This window comes from Siniperca chuatsi, linkage group LG21, assembly GCF_020085105.1.
Source record: "Siniperca chuatsi isolate FFG_IHB_CAS linkage group LG21, ASM2008510v1, whole genome shotgun sequence".
NCBI classification, from domain to species: domain Eukaryota; kingdom Metazoa; phylum Chordata; class Actinopteri; order Centrarchiformes; family Sinipercidae; genus Siniperca; species Siniperca chuatsi.
Window position 1 is genome coordinate 13408609 of NC_058062.1, and position 18724 is coordinate 13427332.

The 18724-nt window shown below is 40.4% G+C and overlaps 1 protein-coding gene across 5 annotated transcripts in view; it reads right to left on the bottom strand.

Moving 5' to 3' along the window:
• Nucleotides 1-18724, bottom strand: part of prkcab (protein kinase C, alpha, b) — a 110669-nt gene that overhangs the window by 80240 nt on the left and 11705 nt on the right. For all 5 annotated transcript variants that reach the window (XM_044180913.1, XM_044180912.1, XM_044180914.1 and 2 more), the window contains one exon: nt 577-659. In XM_044180913.1, the coding sequence (XP_044036848.1) occupies nt 577-659 (83 nt within the window). The remainder of the gene's footprint in view (nt 1-576; nt 660-18724) is intronic.

The following is an 18724-nucleotide window of genomic DNA, read 5'->3' on the forward strand; positions in this document are numbered from 1 at the left end:
TATTTGTTGGCGATTAAAGTGTTCACAATTTCACAGTTGCTTCCACTAAAATCTTCAAAGGCGATGTGTTCAGCTTGCTGCATAGCTGTGCACCTACACACATAGTAAGGGCATAAGAGTTTTAGTTTCCTGCTGAACTTAATTTGCACAGGTTGAGAAGACTTGTCTTCCTTTGACTCAAAGGTGTAACAATCTTTCACTAGACATTTAAACTCTGCTTCTCTGCTTTTAGCCTTTGGGCTTTTCTGTTTGACATGTGAATGGTGTTCACGTTAATGTGTGTAAAAACTTTATTTCTTATCAGTTGTCAAAAATTCTGTGAAACTGAAACTACTTTAAAACCGTGGGATAAATGCTATAGAATAATATCAATTCCTACTATATCCCTTTTAAGGATATTTCTTCTTCTACATTTACAGATGTGTCTTGTAATATATCAAATACTACAAAATTATTGTTATTGTGCGTCTTTGTGTGCCGATAGATGCACTCAGGTATCCGGGTGTTTAAAGAAAAGGCTGAATGGAAGAAAGTGAAAAAAGAGAGAAAAGTCATGCATAAGTATTAACAACTTACGTCTGTGTCAGGACCCTTGTCGGCTCCGGGACAGGAAAAGGTGACAAACTCATGGCACCGTTTGTGAACCACAAAACAGCACACTGACAGAAGAGAGAGAGAAAGAAAGAAGACAATTTTACAGTAACAATTTATGACACAACATCGTGACCTTGTTCTTAAAGGCACATAAAGTGCATTCAACCATCAAATCTGCCTCTTAAGGGAAAAAGACATACATACATAAGACACACAGAGTATGATATCCTTATTCTGTTTTATTCAAGTTATCTGGCAAATGGTTGCAAGATAGAGGGAGATACAGGAGGAGAAAGGCAGTAAACAAGAGAATGTGCATGGAAATTATCATCAATCAACCTCCAAGTGATTTTGACAAGCCTCTCTTGTATGGACACACAAAGAAATGCAGACAAACAGACTCGCATGCATGTGCGCTCCCACACTCATGCCCACACAAAAAATGTCACTACGCGATCTTGCGTGTTCTGCAGCCGTCAGCTCTTTACAGTCTGTTGGGTTGATGCAGATTGCATCATCGTCTCCCACTGAACTAGGATCCGCCTCTACCAAAGTCACTCAGCTTGACATGGCTGACATGACATCTGACGCTGCTCTCACGTCAGCGACAGTGGCATTTACATTTGGACGCTGCCACAGATCAGGAGGGAAAAGCGTGGACATCTGTGACAGAGAGATCACAAGCTGACTCCCTCTCTGGATCTCACTCTGCGTACCCAACTGTATTTTTCCCAGCCATTATTTGAAATTCCTCATTCTTTCTTTTTTTTCGTTCTCGCACAATCTGTCTAGTTCGCTCATTGTCAAGCTGCCGGCTTGTTCATGTGCACTTTTGTGCTCTCCCACCACCATTTTTGTGTGGGTTTTTTTGTCTCTAACTCTTCCAGCTAAGTCACACTTGCCAGACAATCTGACGGCCATTGGTAAAACAACAGAAATCAGTTTCCTGAGAAGTCCAAGAAACAGCAGGGGTTTCAGCTGTCCGTGCAAAAGGCTGTACTGTATCATGATACTCAGTTAATTAGATACATTTCAGATAGATAGATATCTTCTTCATCATCATCATTAATATGAGTATTGGTATCATCATGTTTTCAGCATAATGAATGTTTCCATCATCAGATTCCTAATCCAACCCTAATACTCACTACGACATGTCTCTGTGTACATGTGTGTCAGAGATGGATATCCCTTTGCCACTGGTGTGGTGCTGAGCCAATGGCAGCGTACAGTACGATATTCATCTCTTTCAGTAATAAAGAGGAAACGAGGCAGAGAGGGAGAGGAGGGGGATAAAAAGCTCAGTAAAATAGTCGCCCAAAGTGATTTATCCGTACTGTGAAGTTGTCATCTGTGCGATTTGTCATTTTCATAATGTACAGAAGCAGGCTATGCACAGGTGTAGTTGCAGGAATTTGCGTGAATTTCTAGGACCCAGTCAATGGAGAACTTTCAGCCATATCAGTGGCCTGGCTCTATGGAATGGCAATGTTCGGTCAGTTGTTAAACAACTTTGGTCCAGACTGAAATATCTCAACAATTATAGCATAGATTTCCATGAAACTTTGTACAGACATTGAGGTTCCCAAGAGGATGAATTCTCCTGACTTTGGTGATCCCCTCCAGCACCACCATGAGGTTCACATTTGTGTTTTATATGTAAAATGTCTCACTAATCATTTCGTAGTTATTCATGTCCCCTCAGGATGAATTGTAATCATTTTGGTGATCGCTTGAATTTTTATCTAACACCATAATCAATTCAAAACTTTTAATTTGTCCAATATTTTGGTTTATGACTATAATGACATCCCTATCAGCGTCAGCTGTACTTTGAGTTTAGTGCTAAATAGCAAATGTTTGCATAGAAACACGCTAAACTAAGACTGTGAACATGGTAAACATTATACCTGCTAAACATCAGTATGTTAGCATGCTGACATTAGCATTTAGCTCAAAGCACCACTGTGCCTATAAGTACAGTCTCACAGAGCTGCTAGTATGCATGTAGACTCTAATTCTTGTTGGATCATACACAAGTAATTGGGAAATAAAATGAACAGTTTAGACTTGTCAAACTTAGGTAAATTCAATATGGGATACGAAAGGATTTGGATTTCATAAGCATTTCATGCTATCGAACACCAACCCCGGCCAGCACCATTACATGACATTTCAGGGCCTCTTAGGACTCTGAACAGACGCAAGGTAATATAAAAATGTATCTGTGCACTCCCAAAAGCAGCCTTTTTAATTATCTTTTAATTAATTCAAAAAGGTGAGGACAAAAACAGACAGAGGGAACGAAACTAGTGTTGAAATCACTCTTTATTTCCTGAAAGAGTTTTAGAAAAATCTGATTTTCAATCTATCACTGCTGAGTATATTAGCAATTGTTTTGGTATTGACCTCAGAGCATTCATTCCCACTTCATATCCACCTCCGACTCGCCCCGCAGTCAAACTTTCAATCCTCTCAGCCCACATCCTGCCCACTCTGCTGTCAACGAAATTAAGAAAACATTTGCTTACATGCAAAGGAGGAGTACAAAACACGTGAAATCTGCTGTGTGTATTTTCATCTTCTGCAGCACATAGTTTAACTCAGCAGGATTAATTCTGAGTGCAACCATCAGGTTTCTCTTTTCCTACCCACAGCCTGCTTACAATATGTGTAGAGAGGATATGACGGAGAGGAAGAACCACGCATGTCATTACGCCCGTGGTTCTTCCTCTCCCTCCATCCATCAGCACTCCTCACACCCTGAGCCACACACCCACTTGTTCATCGCCCGCCTCTGTTTTGTACTGATCTCAGACCAGCAGCACCAGCAGACACCAGAGTGTCTGCTAGTGCTGCAGTATGGAGCTGAGCAGACTGATTTGACACTGAGCTCAGTTCAGAGGTGAAGAAGGACTGTTAAACTGTGCATAGTGGAGGGGATAAATGACTATAATCCCTGGTGTTGACTTTCATGTGCATGCACGTACACACACACACACACACACTGATACACACATTAATCCAAAAGCTGTCTTAAGAAAGCAGGAGCCAGTATGCTGCAGTGGCTGAAACACAAAGGCACTCTGGGAGCTCATGGGATGTTACATGCACCCGACCAATCAGGAGGAGAGCAGTGAAGACACCTCACACACCTTACATTTACAACTGCTCGCCCTGGGCGGAATCGACAAAAACATACGTTTCTTCACACTCCTCTACGATGAGAGAAAAAGAAAGAAGTACTTAACTGAGAGTGTTTTACTTGGTGAGTTCAATGCCACTATGATAAATCTTTCGTATGACCTAGGCACAGGGATCTGACAGGGAAACTCCGTAGTAATAAGTGTAGTTGTCTCCAGATGGTTTAGTCCTCTCAGGGAGAGCTGTGTGAAGCAGCAGGAGCAGAGGTGACACGGTGACATACTGTATCATCAGGGATATTATGATTAATTACTGTGGGCTTTGTTTCTCCAGCCTAATTGCATAAGGGGCGTCGGCATTACAAAGCATCTTACACAACACAAACGCTTTCTTGTGAGTGTGTGGAAGGTGCATTATACCCTACGTTTGTATTCATAATTTAAGTGTGTGTCTCTATAGTTGGGCATGTTTTCACACTACTATACACTATGGTGGCATTTCTACACCTCTCCATCCACATCCCTGTCTCTCCACTACTGATCCTTTAAAGTGAGGGTTTAGCTCCGGCTAATCTTGTGAAATTGGTAATCTACCGAAGCACTGTTAATAGAATTATGCTGTGCTGTTGCCCAGATGAAAAGCCTGCAGTGGAGATAAGGGAGAAGGCAGGACACCTGCAGCGCCGGACCAACTCAATACCTTCCAGACACATTCAATTGATCCGGGCCCCCCAGAGTGGATCCAAACACAAAGAGAACTGAGGCTTTGATCTGAGCTCCACAGGAGGAAAAGAGGGAAGCGTGTGAGAGGACGGAGGAATAGGTGGAGAGGGAGGGAACAAATCCACAGGGGTGGATGGATTAGGGTTCCTATGACTGTAGAGATGTTTTAAAGGGAGTCAGAAATGTTTTTAACTGCTACTTAGTGCTTAGTCTAAGTCTTAGGTGACAGCTTTGTCATCTAGCTTTGTCAACATTATGCACAAATTATTCATTGCACCTCTTGCCATACAGTTTATATAAACACAGACAGACAAGCTTCCTCCCAAGCAGGCTGCTGATCGTGTAAAAGTGCTCTGTTTCTCCCCTTGTTATGGCTCTGTAGTCTTTCTGCAGATTGTTTGTCATTTCAGGCAAGAAAAATGACAGAGGAGGAGAGGAGAGGAGAGGGGTGGAGAGGGTGAGGGAGGTGTATTTTCCTCTCTTGGTTATTTTTAGGTTCCATTCTGGCCAGGGCTGGAACAGTGTGTCCTGAACCCCACTGTGGTGGAGAAGTGAGGTAAGACATTTCCTCTGCACCTCTCTACACCTGGCCAGTGGACACAATAAATAAACACTGATACACGCATCCATGTGCAAACACAAAGACATATCTCAGGGAAACATGCATGTGAGAGAAAAGTGAATGATGAGTGAAAAGCTATCCCTGTCACGAGCCTGTGTAAGTGCTGAATAAGAGAGGTGGAACAAGCTGAAAGATAACCATAGAGAGAAGCATACAATGGGCCAATAGAAGTACTGTATCCTACACACAGCAGAGAGCAGTACTCCTGCCTGTGTCAAGTTCTCATCAAATTTTGATAGAGTTCAAAGAGAAACTATATCCGTATTTTGTTTACCATCCTAATGGCTTTGATTAGCCTTCTGCTCTCACACTGGGACATACACGATTTAATCTGGATTTTATACAGAAAATAAATCCACTCAGTAGCTCTATTATGCCCATGCTATAAGCAGATATGGTACTTGTGTGAATAAAAATGTATTGTTCCACATAATCTAGGTCAGTATCACCATAGAAGCATAAACACTACTTCACACATGTTTTATATCTTTTCCAGAAGTCCATGACTTCAGTAGTGCGACCTGAACTCTTTGCAGTGAGTGACAGATCTGAGATTCCCAGAGCCCCAGGTCACATGACCCATAACCACCAGCTCTCTCTTGAGACTGGTGGAGATCGATGGCCAGTGACCACAGTCGGAGGGACTCAATGACAGTTAAGACAGCCAGCAGAGAGAGGCCACAGCAGTGGCCTTATGTTATATTTTGTGCAGGATGATATTCCACTTAATATGTTCCTGGTATTTTTCCTGCATTTCATTAAGTACAATGCTTCATTTACATGTGTGTCCAATATTTTCAAAGGACACAGCCGCACATACCTTACTTCTCCTAAAGAACTCAAAATGATCTCAATGTTTCCATTATTTCCATAACATTATAAGATACGATGGTTGGGCAATATGATGATACATACGGTGAGACAGTAGAAATCTTGTTTTATGGTAATACTGGATTTACAAGATTTTTGCATCAATATAATGAAGTACCTTTCTTTTTCAGGTATTTATTTCACTGGATGAGCCAAAAACATTCCCATCTGTTTATTTTGTATATAAACAATGTATCATATTACAGTATAGATCAATATATATGACATACACCACAATAGCGAAAGTTATAGAACTTTTGCGAAAGTTCAATATGGACAATATTTCCCTCTCACTTTTCTTTCTATTCCTGTTATTTTCCTTCTATTTTTCCAGTCTACTCTGTCACTTCCGCTTTCCCACGCTGTCAAAATCCCTTTCATTCACAATCCTAACATCACCATATCTGGCCAATTATTTTTCTGCCCGCGTTCCTCAAGCTAATCAGTCCTCAGATGCTGTTCTTTAAATATCACTGCGTCTTTCAGACCTACGATCGCGCAACCCACCACCTCCCCATCACCACCGTGTCCCTCAGAATGATCCGGGAGATTCAGCTGAGAAGTTTGATCTTCCATCTGTTGGCTTTATTCCACCACCACCAGCAACGATGGGGTCTAATCGACAAAGTCCTTCTCTGTTGTTAAACTCAATAAATGTTGTTATACACTTCCAATTGATCTCTTCTTATTAAAATCCATTGCCAAGTCATATGAGACTCTGGGCCCTGTTTTCGTGACGGCGTAACAACCAGTGCAAGCAGCGCTACGACAGTTTGGTATTTTCCTGACCTTTAAATTCACTTTGCCCATCTGTGTGGTATTTTGGTGCCCAGCGCAGAGTGCACGATGCACAGGTGGGAGGAGAGGCGCAAACAGGTGGGAGATTCATTCAAATGAGGCAGTCAAAGGCGAGTTTTGGAGAATTTTGGTGGAAAATGTCTCGCTTAGTCGCTTGTGCTGAGAATAGACGTCTCAGAACCACATCTGTTTTCCACGTCAATCTGCTGCCAATCTGATGATTTTGTCCACAAAAGCAAACTAAATACTTAAAGCAAATGCGCAGCAATGATGGAATAATGCTTATAATGTAAATAAACCATTTAATTTATCACTCTTCAACCAGTAGATGCGTTTAAATTGGCATCAAAAATTACTGTTTAATGTGGTTAAAGCAGGAATGTAAATCAGTCTGCATTTATCTATAATAATATATATATCTGCTTTATGCTGTGTGGAAAGTTTCTCCTTCAGTACATGAAATCTCTAAATTCCCTTCAAATTTCTCTATGCAGGAGAAACCTTGTCCAAGTAATGGCAGATTGTTTCACAGGTACGAACTGTGGCAACACAGATTAAATTGCCTCAGTATATCACAATATGAGTCTCTGTCCTTTTACCGCCACCCTTGGGAGATGAAGTACGTGTGCTGTATAGCGGCAAGCAGTGTTTACCTGCAAAAGGACGAAACGAACAGAGCTGCGGCTACAACAAAGGCATGGAAACTCAATTTCAGCACATACATTCAATTATTAATGCTATAGGCACATAGAAGACAAAGACATACAGTAGGGGCACAAACACAGAGCTAACAGTGAATGTGTGACCTTCAAAGCAACAATAAAGCTGTTCACAAAGACCACTGATGGACTAAATTACGAGAAAAAAGAAAAGAGAAGAAGAGGGGCATGGGGGGCGGAATAGAGCAGAAATGAACAGGCAGGATAAGATATGATGATGAGAACAGAAAACAGGAACATAATCTTCATCATCCATTTCTCCTGAAGGGCACACAAAATCAGTAAAACTTCCGTAGAATTCTGTTTGTGTCTAGCAATTATCTTCATCATCACAATACCCGGCCGTATGAATATGCATGTGTGTTGTGTATTTGATTGTTTGTATATGTGCATATATAAAGAATTATGCAATTTTCTGCATGGGAGCAGGGAATTGAAGAGAACATAGAAGAGAGAGAGACAGAGTAGAAAACAAGTCACGGGGAGATTCAGCACGGTGGGGATATTGCTCAGTTTTTAACAAAGCAAAACAAAACAATCCTCACAAACCCCCTGAACTGCTGTTTGTTTATGTACAGTCACAGAGGAGAAAATGGGAACCTCGTGACATCTGATTGGTTGGGAGAAGGTGGGAGGACTTTCAATGGAGAGCAAGGGGAATTTGGCCTTGTCAGGTTGCATCACGGCGCTTATGTTGTCGAAACCCCACCTCCTCAGTTGCCTCCTACACAGTGCTGCAGGTTGACAGGCGATGGTAGTTATCACCTTGGCTCCCTGTCCATGGAGATCTGTGTTTGATTATGCATGTCTGGATAGCTTGTTACAGCAGACACAGACAGTAGAGACAACTTCCCTAGGGTGCATGCTCTTGTTTATTTTTTGCGCTTTTTTTGCATGTTATGATTTGCTTTTCTCACTTTCCCATCATAAAGACACTAAACAGCCACACACAAGGCCTGTAAAACCTGTAATACACATCGAAATTGTGAACACTTGTTTCTCCATGCTTCTCCAGAGTGAAATATCTCAACAACTATTGGGTGGATTACCATGGAATTTGGTAGAGATATTCATGGTGCCCACAGGATAAATTCTTTGATTTAAAGACTTTGGTGACCCTCTGACTTTTCCTCTAGCGCCATGAGCAGGTCAAAGTTGTCACGTAAAATTTAATTTTGTCCAATACTTTAGTTTGTGACCAAATACCTGCAAAATTAACGACATTCCCATCAGCCTCAGCTGTATTTTGTCTTTAGTGCTAATTAGCAAATGTTACCATGCCAACACGCATAATAACATTATACCTGCTAAACAAAAGCATATTATTGTGAGCATGTTAGCATGATGTAACTGATGTTAGCATTGAGCTCAAAGCGCCATTGTGTATAAGTACAGCCTCACAGAGCTGCTAGCAGGGCTGTAGACTGTTAGTGTTGTTTATATAATAAGTCATTATTTTCCAACCTTTCAGCTTCATGTCATTAGCTGCCTTGCACCCCTGGAATACATAAAGTATGCAGAAAAATGGGAATATATACATGCCAGTTAGACATACACATGAATTATCAGGTACAGTGCATGCAGACACACACACACACACACACACACACACAGTCGTACAAATGCAGCACGTACTCACACAAATGAACACACTCTTTGTAGCACTAATAGTGTTTGTATTAAGGAATGGCCACAGGGGGACTGGATCAATTATTCCAAACTACAGGTGGGAGTGTTTGGCTGCCAGACCTCTGCAGATCTCTAAGTCACACAGGGGAAATAGTGATACTGACTCATGAATTAAATATGACTGAACAGACGCAGACCCACACAAATACACAGGTTTAAGCATACACATACATGTATGTGAATACATATTTATGCTTTTGAGTGCACACACAGACATATGCACACATAAATGCACACAGATGCTCGTTTTAAAATGCAGACATACAAACATACACACATTCATTCACTACTTTAAATTTATCGCTGTCCGACAAGACACACACACCAGCAAGTACACATACAGTGTACACTCACTACGTCTGGTTCTCTTGTCTCCTCATCTTCTCAGTTACTGGCTCAGTGCCCTCTGTGCCTGTGTATCAGGTGTTACAGTGGTAGTAATGTAATGAGGCTGGCTAGATGTGGTCCATACAGACGCACTCAGGCTGACACTGCTGCACACAGACAGGATCAAATTAGGCTGTACAATAGACTGGCTATCAATGGGAGGTGTTAGCATGTACACATGCAAACACAACCACATGTAAAAAAAAAAAAAAAAAAAAAGAAGCACCTGAATATGCATACATGCTCAAACACAATCATTCGCCTTCTATGTGCGCAGCCTACACACAGAGAGCAGGCGGCCAGGCAAAAGGCAAAGGTCACAGCCAAGTCCAAGTCTGGTGCCTGGGGACAGGCTGATACCACACATCAACATCAGAGCATCTTCCACTCCTCGGGCACTGCATGTCCTAGACTAATTTGTTTGGAACCAGTGAAGTCAAGGCTAAATTTGTCTCAGGACATTTTGAAACATAAATAACACACTTTTTTTTTTTACCCATAAATTCTCTCACAGGTTTTGTTTTTCATCTTTTCTCTGTTTCTCGTCTTTCATGTTCTCTCTAAAATACAGAGGGAAAGAGAGACCAAAAACAGTGACCTTGATCAAAACTCACTTCTGTGGTAGAAAAAAAAACCCTTTAATATAAAAATGTGCTTTAAATAAAACACAATTATAATGCTATATAGCCCAATATATACTCTCAACACTATTCAGTGAGTAAACACATTTAATTTGATACAAACCCATGGATTATATAAGATATAAACAACTGGGCACTATTCTCCACTACCGGCCGCAGGTTTTCTGAAGCTACAGGTAGACATATTGCTGGTTGGTAGGGTTGCTTCTCAAATATGCCAGCTTTGCTCCTGACCTTTGTCTTTCCTCATAATGCTTCTCGTACTAGCTCTCGTACTACATCAAAGCAACAAGCAGATGATTTTGACCTCTTCTTAAATCTTGCATCTTCAATCTTGAGCCCTGATGAACATAATTTACACTGCTGCAGCTTTTCTCTGCAACAATCGTAAATGTTTTTTGTTGTCATGAACCTGTGATATCAACTAATCTTACACAATAAGGTCCTTAAAACTTGGTTCAAAAGTGTTTTACCGTAACATTAACGTGACACTATGTAACTTTGGAAAGAAGAAATAACATAATGTTTCTCTTACAAATGAAAAGTTGAATTTATTAGCAATAAAACAAAACTCCTTTTCAATTCAGTACACTCAGGGGCCTTGCTTGGTCTGATATGACCAGTAGCTTATGATGAAAGCTAAGATTAGCTAACTTTAGATAGATACTGCTGTGTAATTGACATTACTGCGTCAGGTGACTTCTCTACTTGTGTTACTGGTACTGTTTGATGTCACAGATAAACATTTCAATGGTTTTATCACTTTTAACAAGAAGCTAACACAAAACAAGTAGTACCTCATCAGGAGACATGCTTTTTTTTATATATTATTTGGGGTCCCATTCCACTTGGTTTCCTAATGATGATGTCTTTAAAGTAACTGAATCACAAGAATATTGTAGTAGTGGCCACTGTTAAAAGTTACATAGTCTTACATAATGTTAAACACTTAAAAACTCAGCTAATCTGCTTCTTCTGGACACTTGTTTGATCAGATTTCACTGACAGTGGCCTGGGGATATAAGCGATCAATCCCACAACTGTCATCATATTTTGATTCAAATGTTGCTAAATCCTAATTGGTACATTGAAGTACAAGACAACTGAGACCCACCCCTACTTCAAACCAGTGCTAAGACCATAAGACAAAACAGCACAGACAGAAATGTAAAATATGTAAAATAACCAAAACTGTTCAAACTTTGGGAGAAAGTGTGTCTTCATTTAGGATCCCAATGCTCATAGTAAGAAGCTGACTGAGAAAATATTTGTTATAGGCCTTTAAAGTTTCTGTTAACATGGCTAACCTAAACCAAGAACCTAACACTGTCACACACAATCACCAGCAACATTTCAGAAGGCTTTGTTCAACAACCGTCATGAAAGAGCAAAATTTAGACTAGAGTCGCTTCACATTCACTCTTATTATAATTGTTCTGTGCACAGAAACATACTCATAAAGAACTCCCTTCAGCTGGAACTAAACTAATTGTTTAGGTCAGATCAAAGCCTTGCTTGATATTCATTTCATTCTGAGCTTCAACATGAATATTACAACTGGTAACTGTTTTCGCTAAAAATATCAAAGATCTGTGATCAGAGACTAGCGTATCAGATCTGGTGAATGTGTCAGGTGTACAAACATGACGCCTAAATCAAATACGTTTTGCAAGCAGCAAAATGGCAAAAGACTTAAAGCTTTAATAACAGCTACACCTGACAATTTTGTTCCAGCAGTGCTTTGAGCTGCATAAATCATAGTGAATTTATGTAGTAGTATGAATCATATTTCTACCTCCGTGATGGGAGACTTACACATCCAACTGAAGTCAGATGAACAAACACAATGCCCAAATTAAGATGAATCATCATAGCCGTTTGCGACCATGAAGCACCGGGTTGTAAATCAACAATAACAAATTCATTTGACAGTAAATTAGTTGATATACACCCAGATTTTGTATTAGGTGTTAGATTAGATTGGTTTAGTATAGTTAAAAATCAGATAGGACAGTGGTTCAATGATAACACACTAAGGATAAAAAAGGAATATGGAGAAAGAGGGTGACGGGAAAGCAAAGGAAGGAAAGATTTTTTCCTCTCATTTTGCTGAGCTGATGAGCTAATCCAGGGTCAGCTGGGTCTAGTTTAGCCAAGTAGACAACAGCAGACACACACACACACACAGATACGCACGCATTTATACATGCACATACTGTACATATACACACATCCAGATACAAACACACGCCCTTGTCCAGATGCAAATGTACAAATGCTAGGAGAAAACTCACAGATGGACACTTAACACATGCAGACCCAGCATCCTCAAAGATGCAGAGACCTGAGAACACACACACACACACACAAACACACATACACACTGGCACAACCTCTCATCCTCTGTCCCTCTCTTAAGCCGCCCAGAAGTGTATTTTTGTAGCACAAAAACTGCAGAGCCCCAGAGAAACACCGTCATGCTGTATTGAGGTCAAGAGGCTTGAGTCAGAAAACCTGGCTATTGTAAGTAGTAAAGCAGTCAGTAAACTGTAGTGTTGCTTCAGCCCCTTTACTGCTGATTAATGGCACTTGGCTGAGAAAGGGAGCGTGACTCTTCTCATCACTAGGCTTCTCTGTGCTTGGCTAATTGGCCTGGTTAATCCAAACGCCTGCATCCAAGACTGTGTAGAGCGATTAGTCCGCCTGTCGAGTGCATGGCTCGTACCATTTGGAGGTGAATGAGGGAGGGAAAAAACGAGAGACAGCAGCTGTGGCAAAATGGCATTCTGTGCTTTCTGCAAGATGGTTTCAATTAGCAATTGCTACCTCCCACGCCACTTCATTCTCTCCTATTCTTTTTTTCACTTCAACACTTTTATCTTTGACTTTTTTTCTGTTCAGTTTCACCAACAATGAACTGACTTTTTCATCCCTGCTAGTGAAAAGGCTTTAAAGATAGCAGGGTCAGCTAGTTGGTCAGCAGGTCGGTCAAACCACTTTAGTCTTGTTGGGAGTAAAAACCTGCATGACTGCTAGAAGGGTTTTTTGACACTATATGCGCACGTACACAATGACACATCTACACACACTTGACAATCACATAACTTTAAAGCGGCTATAATTGATATTGAAAGGGGTCGCTCGTAGTGATGAACCTACAGAGAATTATCACCTGAATCTGCAGCTCTCCTCGGCTTTACAGAGCTCTCTAGTCATTGTTTAGCTGCCCGCAACGCTACTGTTTTGGTTCACTGTCACCACTCTCATAGCATTGTTTTCGGCCGCAACAGGCAGCACTGATAAGCCCACTGTACACTACCTGCTCAGCACCAAACAGCAGACAGACACAGTTAGCAACTAGCTGGTGAACATAGTGGAGCATTTAAAAGCTAAAGAGCCAGATATTTCCCTCAGGAGTTGGTAGAGACCAAAAACGGAGCCAAAAGAGAGTGAATATTGGACTTAGACTCGTCAGGTGGACAGAAACACGACTCACCATAGTTCACCATATCAACTTAAAAAGTGATGATACGTTAATGTTGTGTTCACAACTTGTTTCTGCTGCCCCAAAGTGGCCCAAAAAAATCAGTTATATAGGTTTAAGTTGATGATGACATGTTTCTGAAGTACAAAAAGAAGAAAAACTCAGAAGGAGATAGAGCAACCTATACCTGCCACATATATCTGGTCAACACTCCTGCTCTTTGGTGCACTAAATAACTCATGACCTTTTACTGAGCAGACAGGACTATACATCAGTGAAACTGGAAATGCATGAGGTTGCCATTTAAACCTGATTTAAACCTATAGCCATTTTCTCCAATGAAAAAATTACCAAAAAGTCCTGTGAGCTGTATCTCTTTTATCCTGTCATACAGGTTGAACGGATGATTTGACTGTATATAAGCTCATAAATTCTGACTTTTGTCGTCACTTTTTTGATTTTTTTGGATTAAATGAACTGTTTTAACCTTATAAAGACTGACTAACCAAAGTTATTACAATTAATCTTGAGGGAGTCAGGAATGTCACCCAGTTTCATGGCAATCCATCCAATAGTTGTCGAGACATTTCACACAAAACCTCATGGTGGCTCTAGAGGAATATTAAAGGGGTCACCAAACTTCCTGGCAACCTATCTAGTAGATGTTGAGATATTTCTCTGGATAAGTGAAAACTTAATGACGATCCATCAAATAATTGTTGAGATATTGCAGTCTGTACCAAAGTGGTGGCAAAAGACACAACAGAACCCTGTAGAGCCTATAGGACGAGTGGTTTTGAGCCTCACACCCTTTCTCTTCATTTAAATGCTTTCTGCAGTGGGGTGATTTAGCTGGCCCATTGAATACGTATGTGGTTAACCTCACTTTCAGATACAATTACGCCCACCTCTCTCTGCCACTGTGTTTCTTACCAGCCCTCCACGTGAAGAGCTGCTCTTACAGATGGAAGCCTATGTGATAATGTGCTTTTGAATAATGTCTGCTAGATGGAAACAGGCTGTAGCGTGTCAAAGACACAGCAGCAGTTCAGTATATTAGACGTGTGTGTACAGTATGTGAGTAGGTGTGAGCAGTCCTGCTGTGTGTTGCCATGTGGGGTGTGGTTGATTGTATGGCTTACTATTCCTGCAGTGCAGCTGGTCCTTCTGCACCAGCACCAGTTACTGCAGAATCTGTTAATACTCACACAAAACACATGTGTACATACATCAGCAAGACCACATGTTCATGCAAGACAGATACACACTAAAATGCATAGAATTTACACAAATTTTAAGGTATAAGACCAGAGCGGAAACTTTAGTTGACTAATTGATTAATGAATCGACAGTAAATAATCAGCAATAATTATGATTAAGTGTGAATATTTTCTGGTTTTAGGGTTTTGGTGTGTTTAGTCGGAAGCTTAGGCTCTTATTTTTTCACTGTTTTCTATGTTGTAGCCCAATTCAGTTATTCAGTTAGAAGTTTATCTTGAAACTAATCTTTTGGCTCAATTATTCAAATTTGTCTTTCATTTTTGGTGTCATCTCATTAGGTGCGTTTCTATCCACCTGTTTTTATGCGCATTTTCAATTTGCGAATGAAAAGAGCTGGATGGAAACGACCAAAATGTATAAAAAAAGAAGAAGATGTTTACATGAAAGACATAAGAGTTAAAGAAAGGGAAGTCTTAATATTGCCAACTCAGACACACACACACACACACACACATACACACACTGACAGCAGACAGAATCACACAGAATCTAAGAAATACTCTCCCTTGTAATTTCATCGGACCCCAGAGACGATAAACGCGGATCAAAGCATGAAATTCCTTCCATTCTACCACACAGATGCCAAAAAAAACATGGTAGCAAAGCGCTGATTCTCCCCTGTGGTGACTGTTGCTATATTTGCCCTGAGCGGAGCGAGGCTGGGAAAGGCGAGGAGGAGACACAACCGTGACACCTTCAATTAGACACTCAGAGTTGACGGCCTCTGTCTCCTGTCCTCCCTCCTTTCCTCTCCTCTCTTCCCCCACAAGAGAGCACAAAGTGAGGATACTGCAGATGGAGCGCCTGTGAATGTGCATGTGTATGCATGTATGCAAGCGAAACAGGCAATAAAAGGAGAGGTGTGTATGTGCATTGATGTGTTCAGAGAAGTAGCTGCTTTAAGGCGAGCTTTTAACGTGTGAAAACAAAGGGTCCATACTAACCAGCAGTTCACTTTTACAGCAGCTTCGAGCACATTAACAGCCTGTCAGAAATATAGGCATCTGATATCATTCATAACTATTGTGTGTGTGAGAGAGCACTTTTCTGTAGGCATGTTTAATTCCCTTTAATGTCTGCCTAGAGTCTTTTCAGGACACATTAACAGTAGAGAGTCTTAGTTATTATCACTAGGGATGAGTGAGTACATCATTATCTGTATCTGTTCAAAGGCTAGATAGATAAGATAGAAAGATTGAATTTTTTCCTATTTCCTGGAATTGAAAATCAATTTTGATGCTCCAACATCTTAGTAATTGAGCTTGTTCTAACTAATAAATAAGACATCTAAATCATAAGTCATAACAGAGAAAAAAGTAACACCAGATGAACTAGTCTTGCTAAAAGGAAACTAGCCTAGCTTAGCAGGGTAGCAATAACTGATGTCTCTGTGGCCTCCAACTGCTGGAATTCACGTGATTTCATTTGGTTGAGCTATCTTTAAATCACATAATTAATTGTATCTTAATTAAAGATGAATTCATTAAACTAGCTCACTGGTTCAAATGGACAAGACAGCTGAAGAAAACACATTCTGTTTGTAGATGTGTTTCCCTGCGGCATTTAGATTGTCCAAGCAGAATGCAGTATTGAAATGTGTTTTTAGGTTTTAAGTAAGATCTGTGACAACGATTAATGATCAGCAATAAAAAGGCATAAAATTAAGGTTTTTCAACTTTTATACAGTTTGGCTACGAGCCATCAAACTTCAAACCCTTTTTTCTTAACTTCACTGTTTCAGTAGTTACTGCTATCTCATACTACACTCATTAAAATTTCCATACACTGTTTGCTCAGTGTTTATTGTAACCTTACATATAGGTACAAATTTGCATATTTTAATTTGTTTACAGCAGGGAACCTGTTTCTGGTGGTAAATATGTGGACAGATGGATGGTCAGGTAAAAAGGGAGCGAGGTGTGAGGATGACTAAGAGCTGCGCTGCAGTCTCTTACTGGGTGACCCTCAAACTGCATAACATACACACACACACGCACAACACACAAACACACACACGCACACAACACGCACAGCACCACAGGAACAGGAAGAAGGAACACACGCTTCAGAAAACTGGCACACACATTCTCTAACCCTCTGCCTCTTCCTCACTCTCCCTGCCTCTCTGCATCTTTGTCCTTGCACAGAAATAGCAGAAATATTACTCTGCGGCTGGGAAAGTCCCATGTGTCCCTCTTAGCCACACACTCCCTGTTTTTCCTCTATTACGTGTCTTTTAGTTGCCTTTTATCCGCACCTTTGTCTTCTTTCTTTTGTCAGTATGATTTTACTTTTTACAGTTCAGTTTAAGTATTTAGCTGACACCTTTATCAATAGCAACTTAAAATAACTATAACAGGAATAATACGAATAAATAAAGACCGCTGTTCATTAATCGATTAGTCGATCAACAGAAAATGTATTTGTTTGTATTTTGATAGTAATTGATAGTTCCAGTTTCTCACATGTGCAGATTTTCTGCTTTTCTTTGTCATAGTAAACTGAATATCTATTTTGTTTCTGAACTGTTGGTTTTTCAATAAATCACCTAGGACGATCGGAAAATATGATGACATTTTCCTTAATTTTTGACATTTTAGACAAGATGATGAATTGATGAATCGAGAAAGTAACAGGCAGATAAATCGATTATGAAAATAATCGTTAGTTGCAGCCCTAAAAGACAAGAAGCCAGAGAGCAATGACAAGAATGAGTGCTACATCATTAACTATAACGCTTGCGTTAACCACTATTGATTACATTTGTTTATCAAAAGATTTTTGGCTTGCCATCCATTTAATGTTGAAAATATGACAAATGTACTATGGTTCTTGCTAAAATAAAGTCTGCTCAGTACTGAAAAATAAGCATGATGATATTATATTATGATTATTGATTTTCATCCCACTATGACCTTTCCCAGGATTGACATCACAGATGATCATAACCTTTTGTAAAAAGGTGAGTGTGCATGTGAGAGCTTGGAGCGGAGTACCAAATGCAAACAAGACTCCCATCTTAGTTTTTGCTTTTTGTCCTTGGACCCTGAGCGTCATACCTGATGAGGACACGCTGGTCTCACGCACACACGCTAAATGACACAAACCCAGCAAGCTCAAAATCCTCCTGAGTGCACATTGCGCTCACCTTATGTGGGTCAAGACCGACATCTCTGACTTAAAACCATTCCCAAAATAGATGTGGGTGTAATCACCACAGAATTCATTAACCACAGCTGGAGTGGTGACACACGAACAGTGGTGGTGAGCACGCCTGCTCTAAATTCCCCTCGGGGAGAGTCTTTCCATCCAGAAAAGACAGCTGAGGGTTACACACACAAATACACACATACTTCATTGATCCATTCACCTTGATTTAGAGACAGGAATTAAGTAACAAAAAACATATTATACATTGTCATGGCAATGGATGGTTTAGGTGTAAGGTGTTTAGTTAAGAGGTACAGACCAATAATGGGGTTAAAAGTCTGATGCTGGAATGAATCTTCTGTTATGTGCTGATAGTGTCTTTTATATACATCATTGGTGCACCATCTATTATGGATGAAAGTTCAACATGCTGCCATCTTTCAACCCATAAAGCACTGCTGAGATAAAGCACATGCTATGCACAGGCTTCTCTCTAAAAAAACTCGCTCCACACTTTACACACTGTGTCAGTCTGTATACTGTCAAATAATCCAAAGACGAATGCAAAGGTAGATTGTTAGGCACAAGCGTAAACCAACCTATCCCCAGAAAATAAATAATAC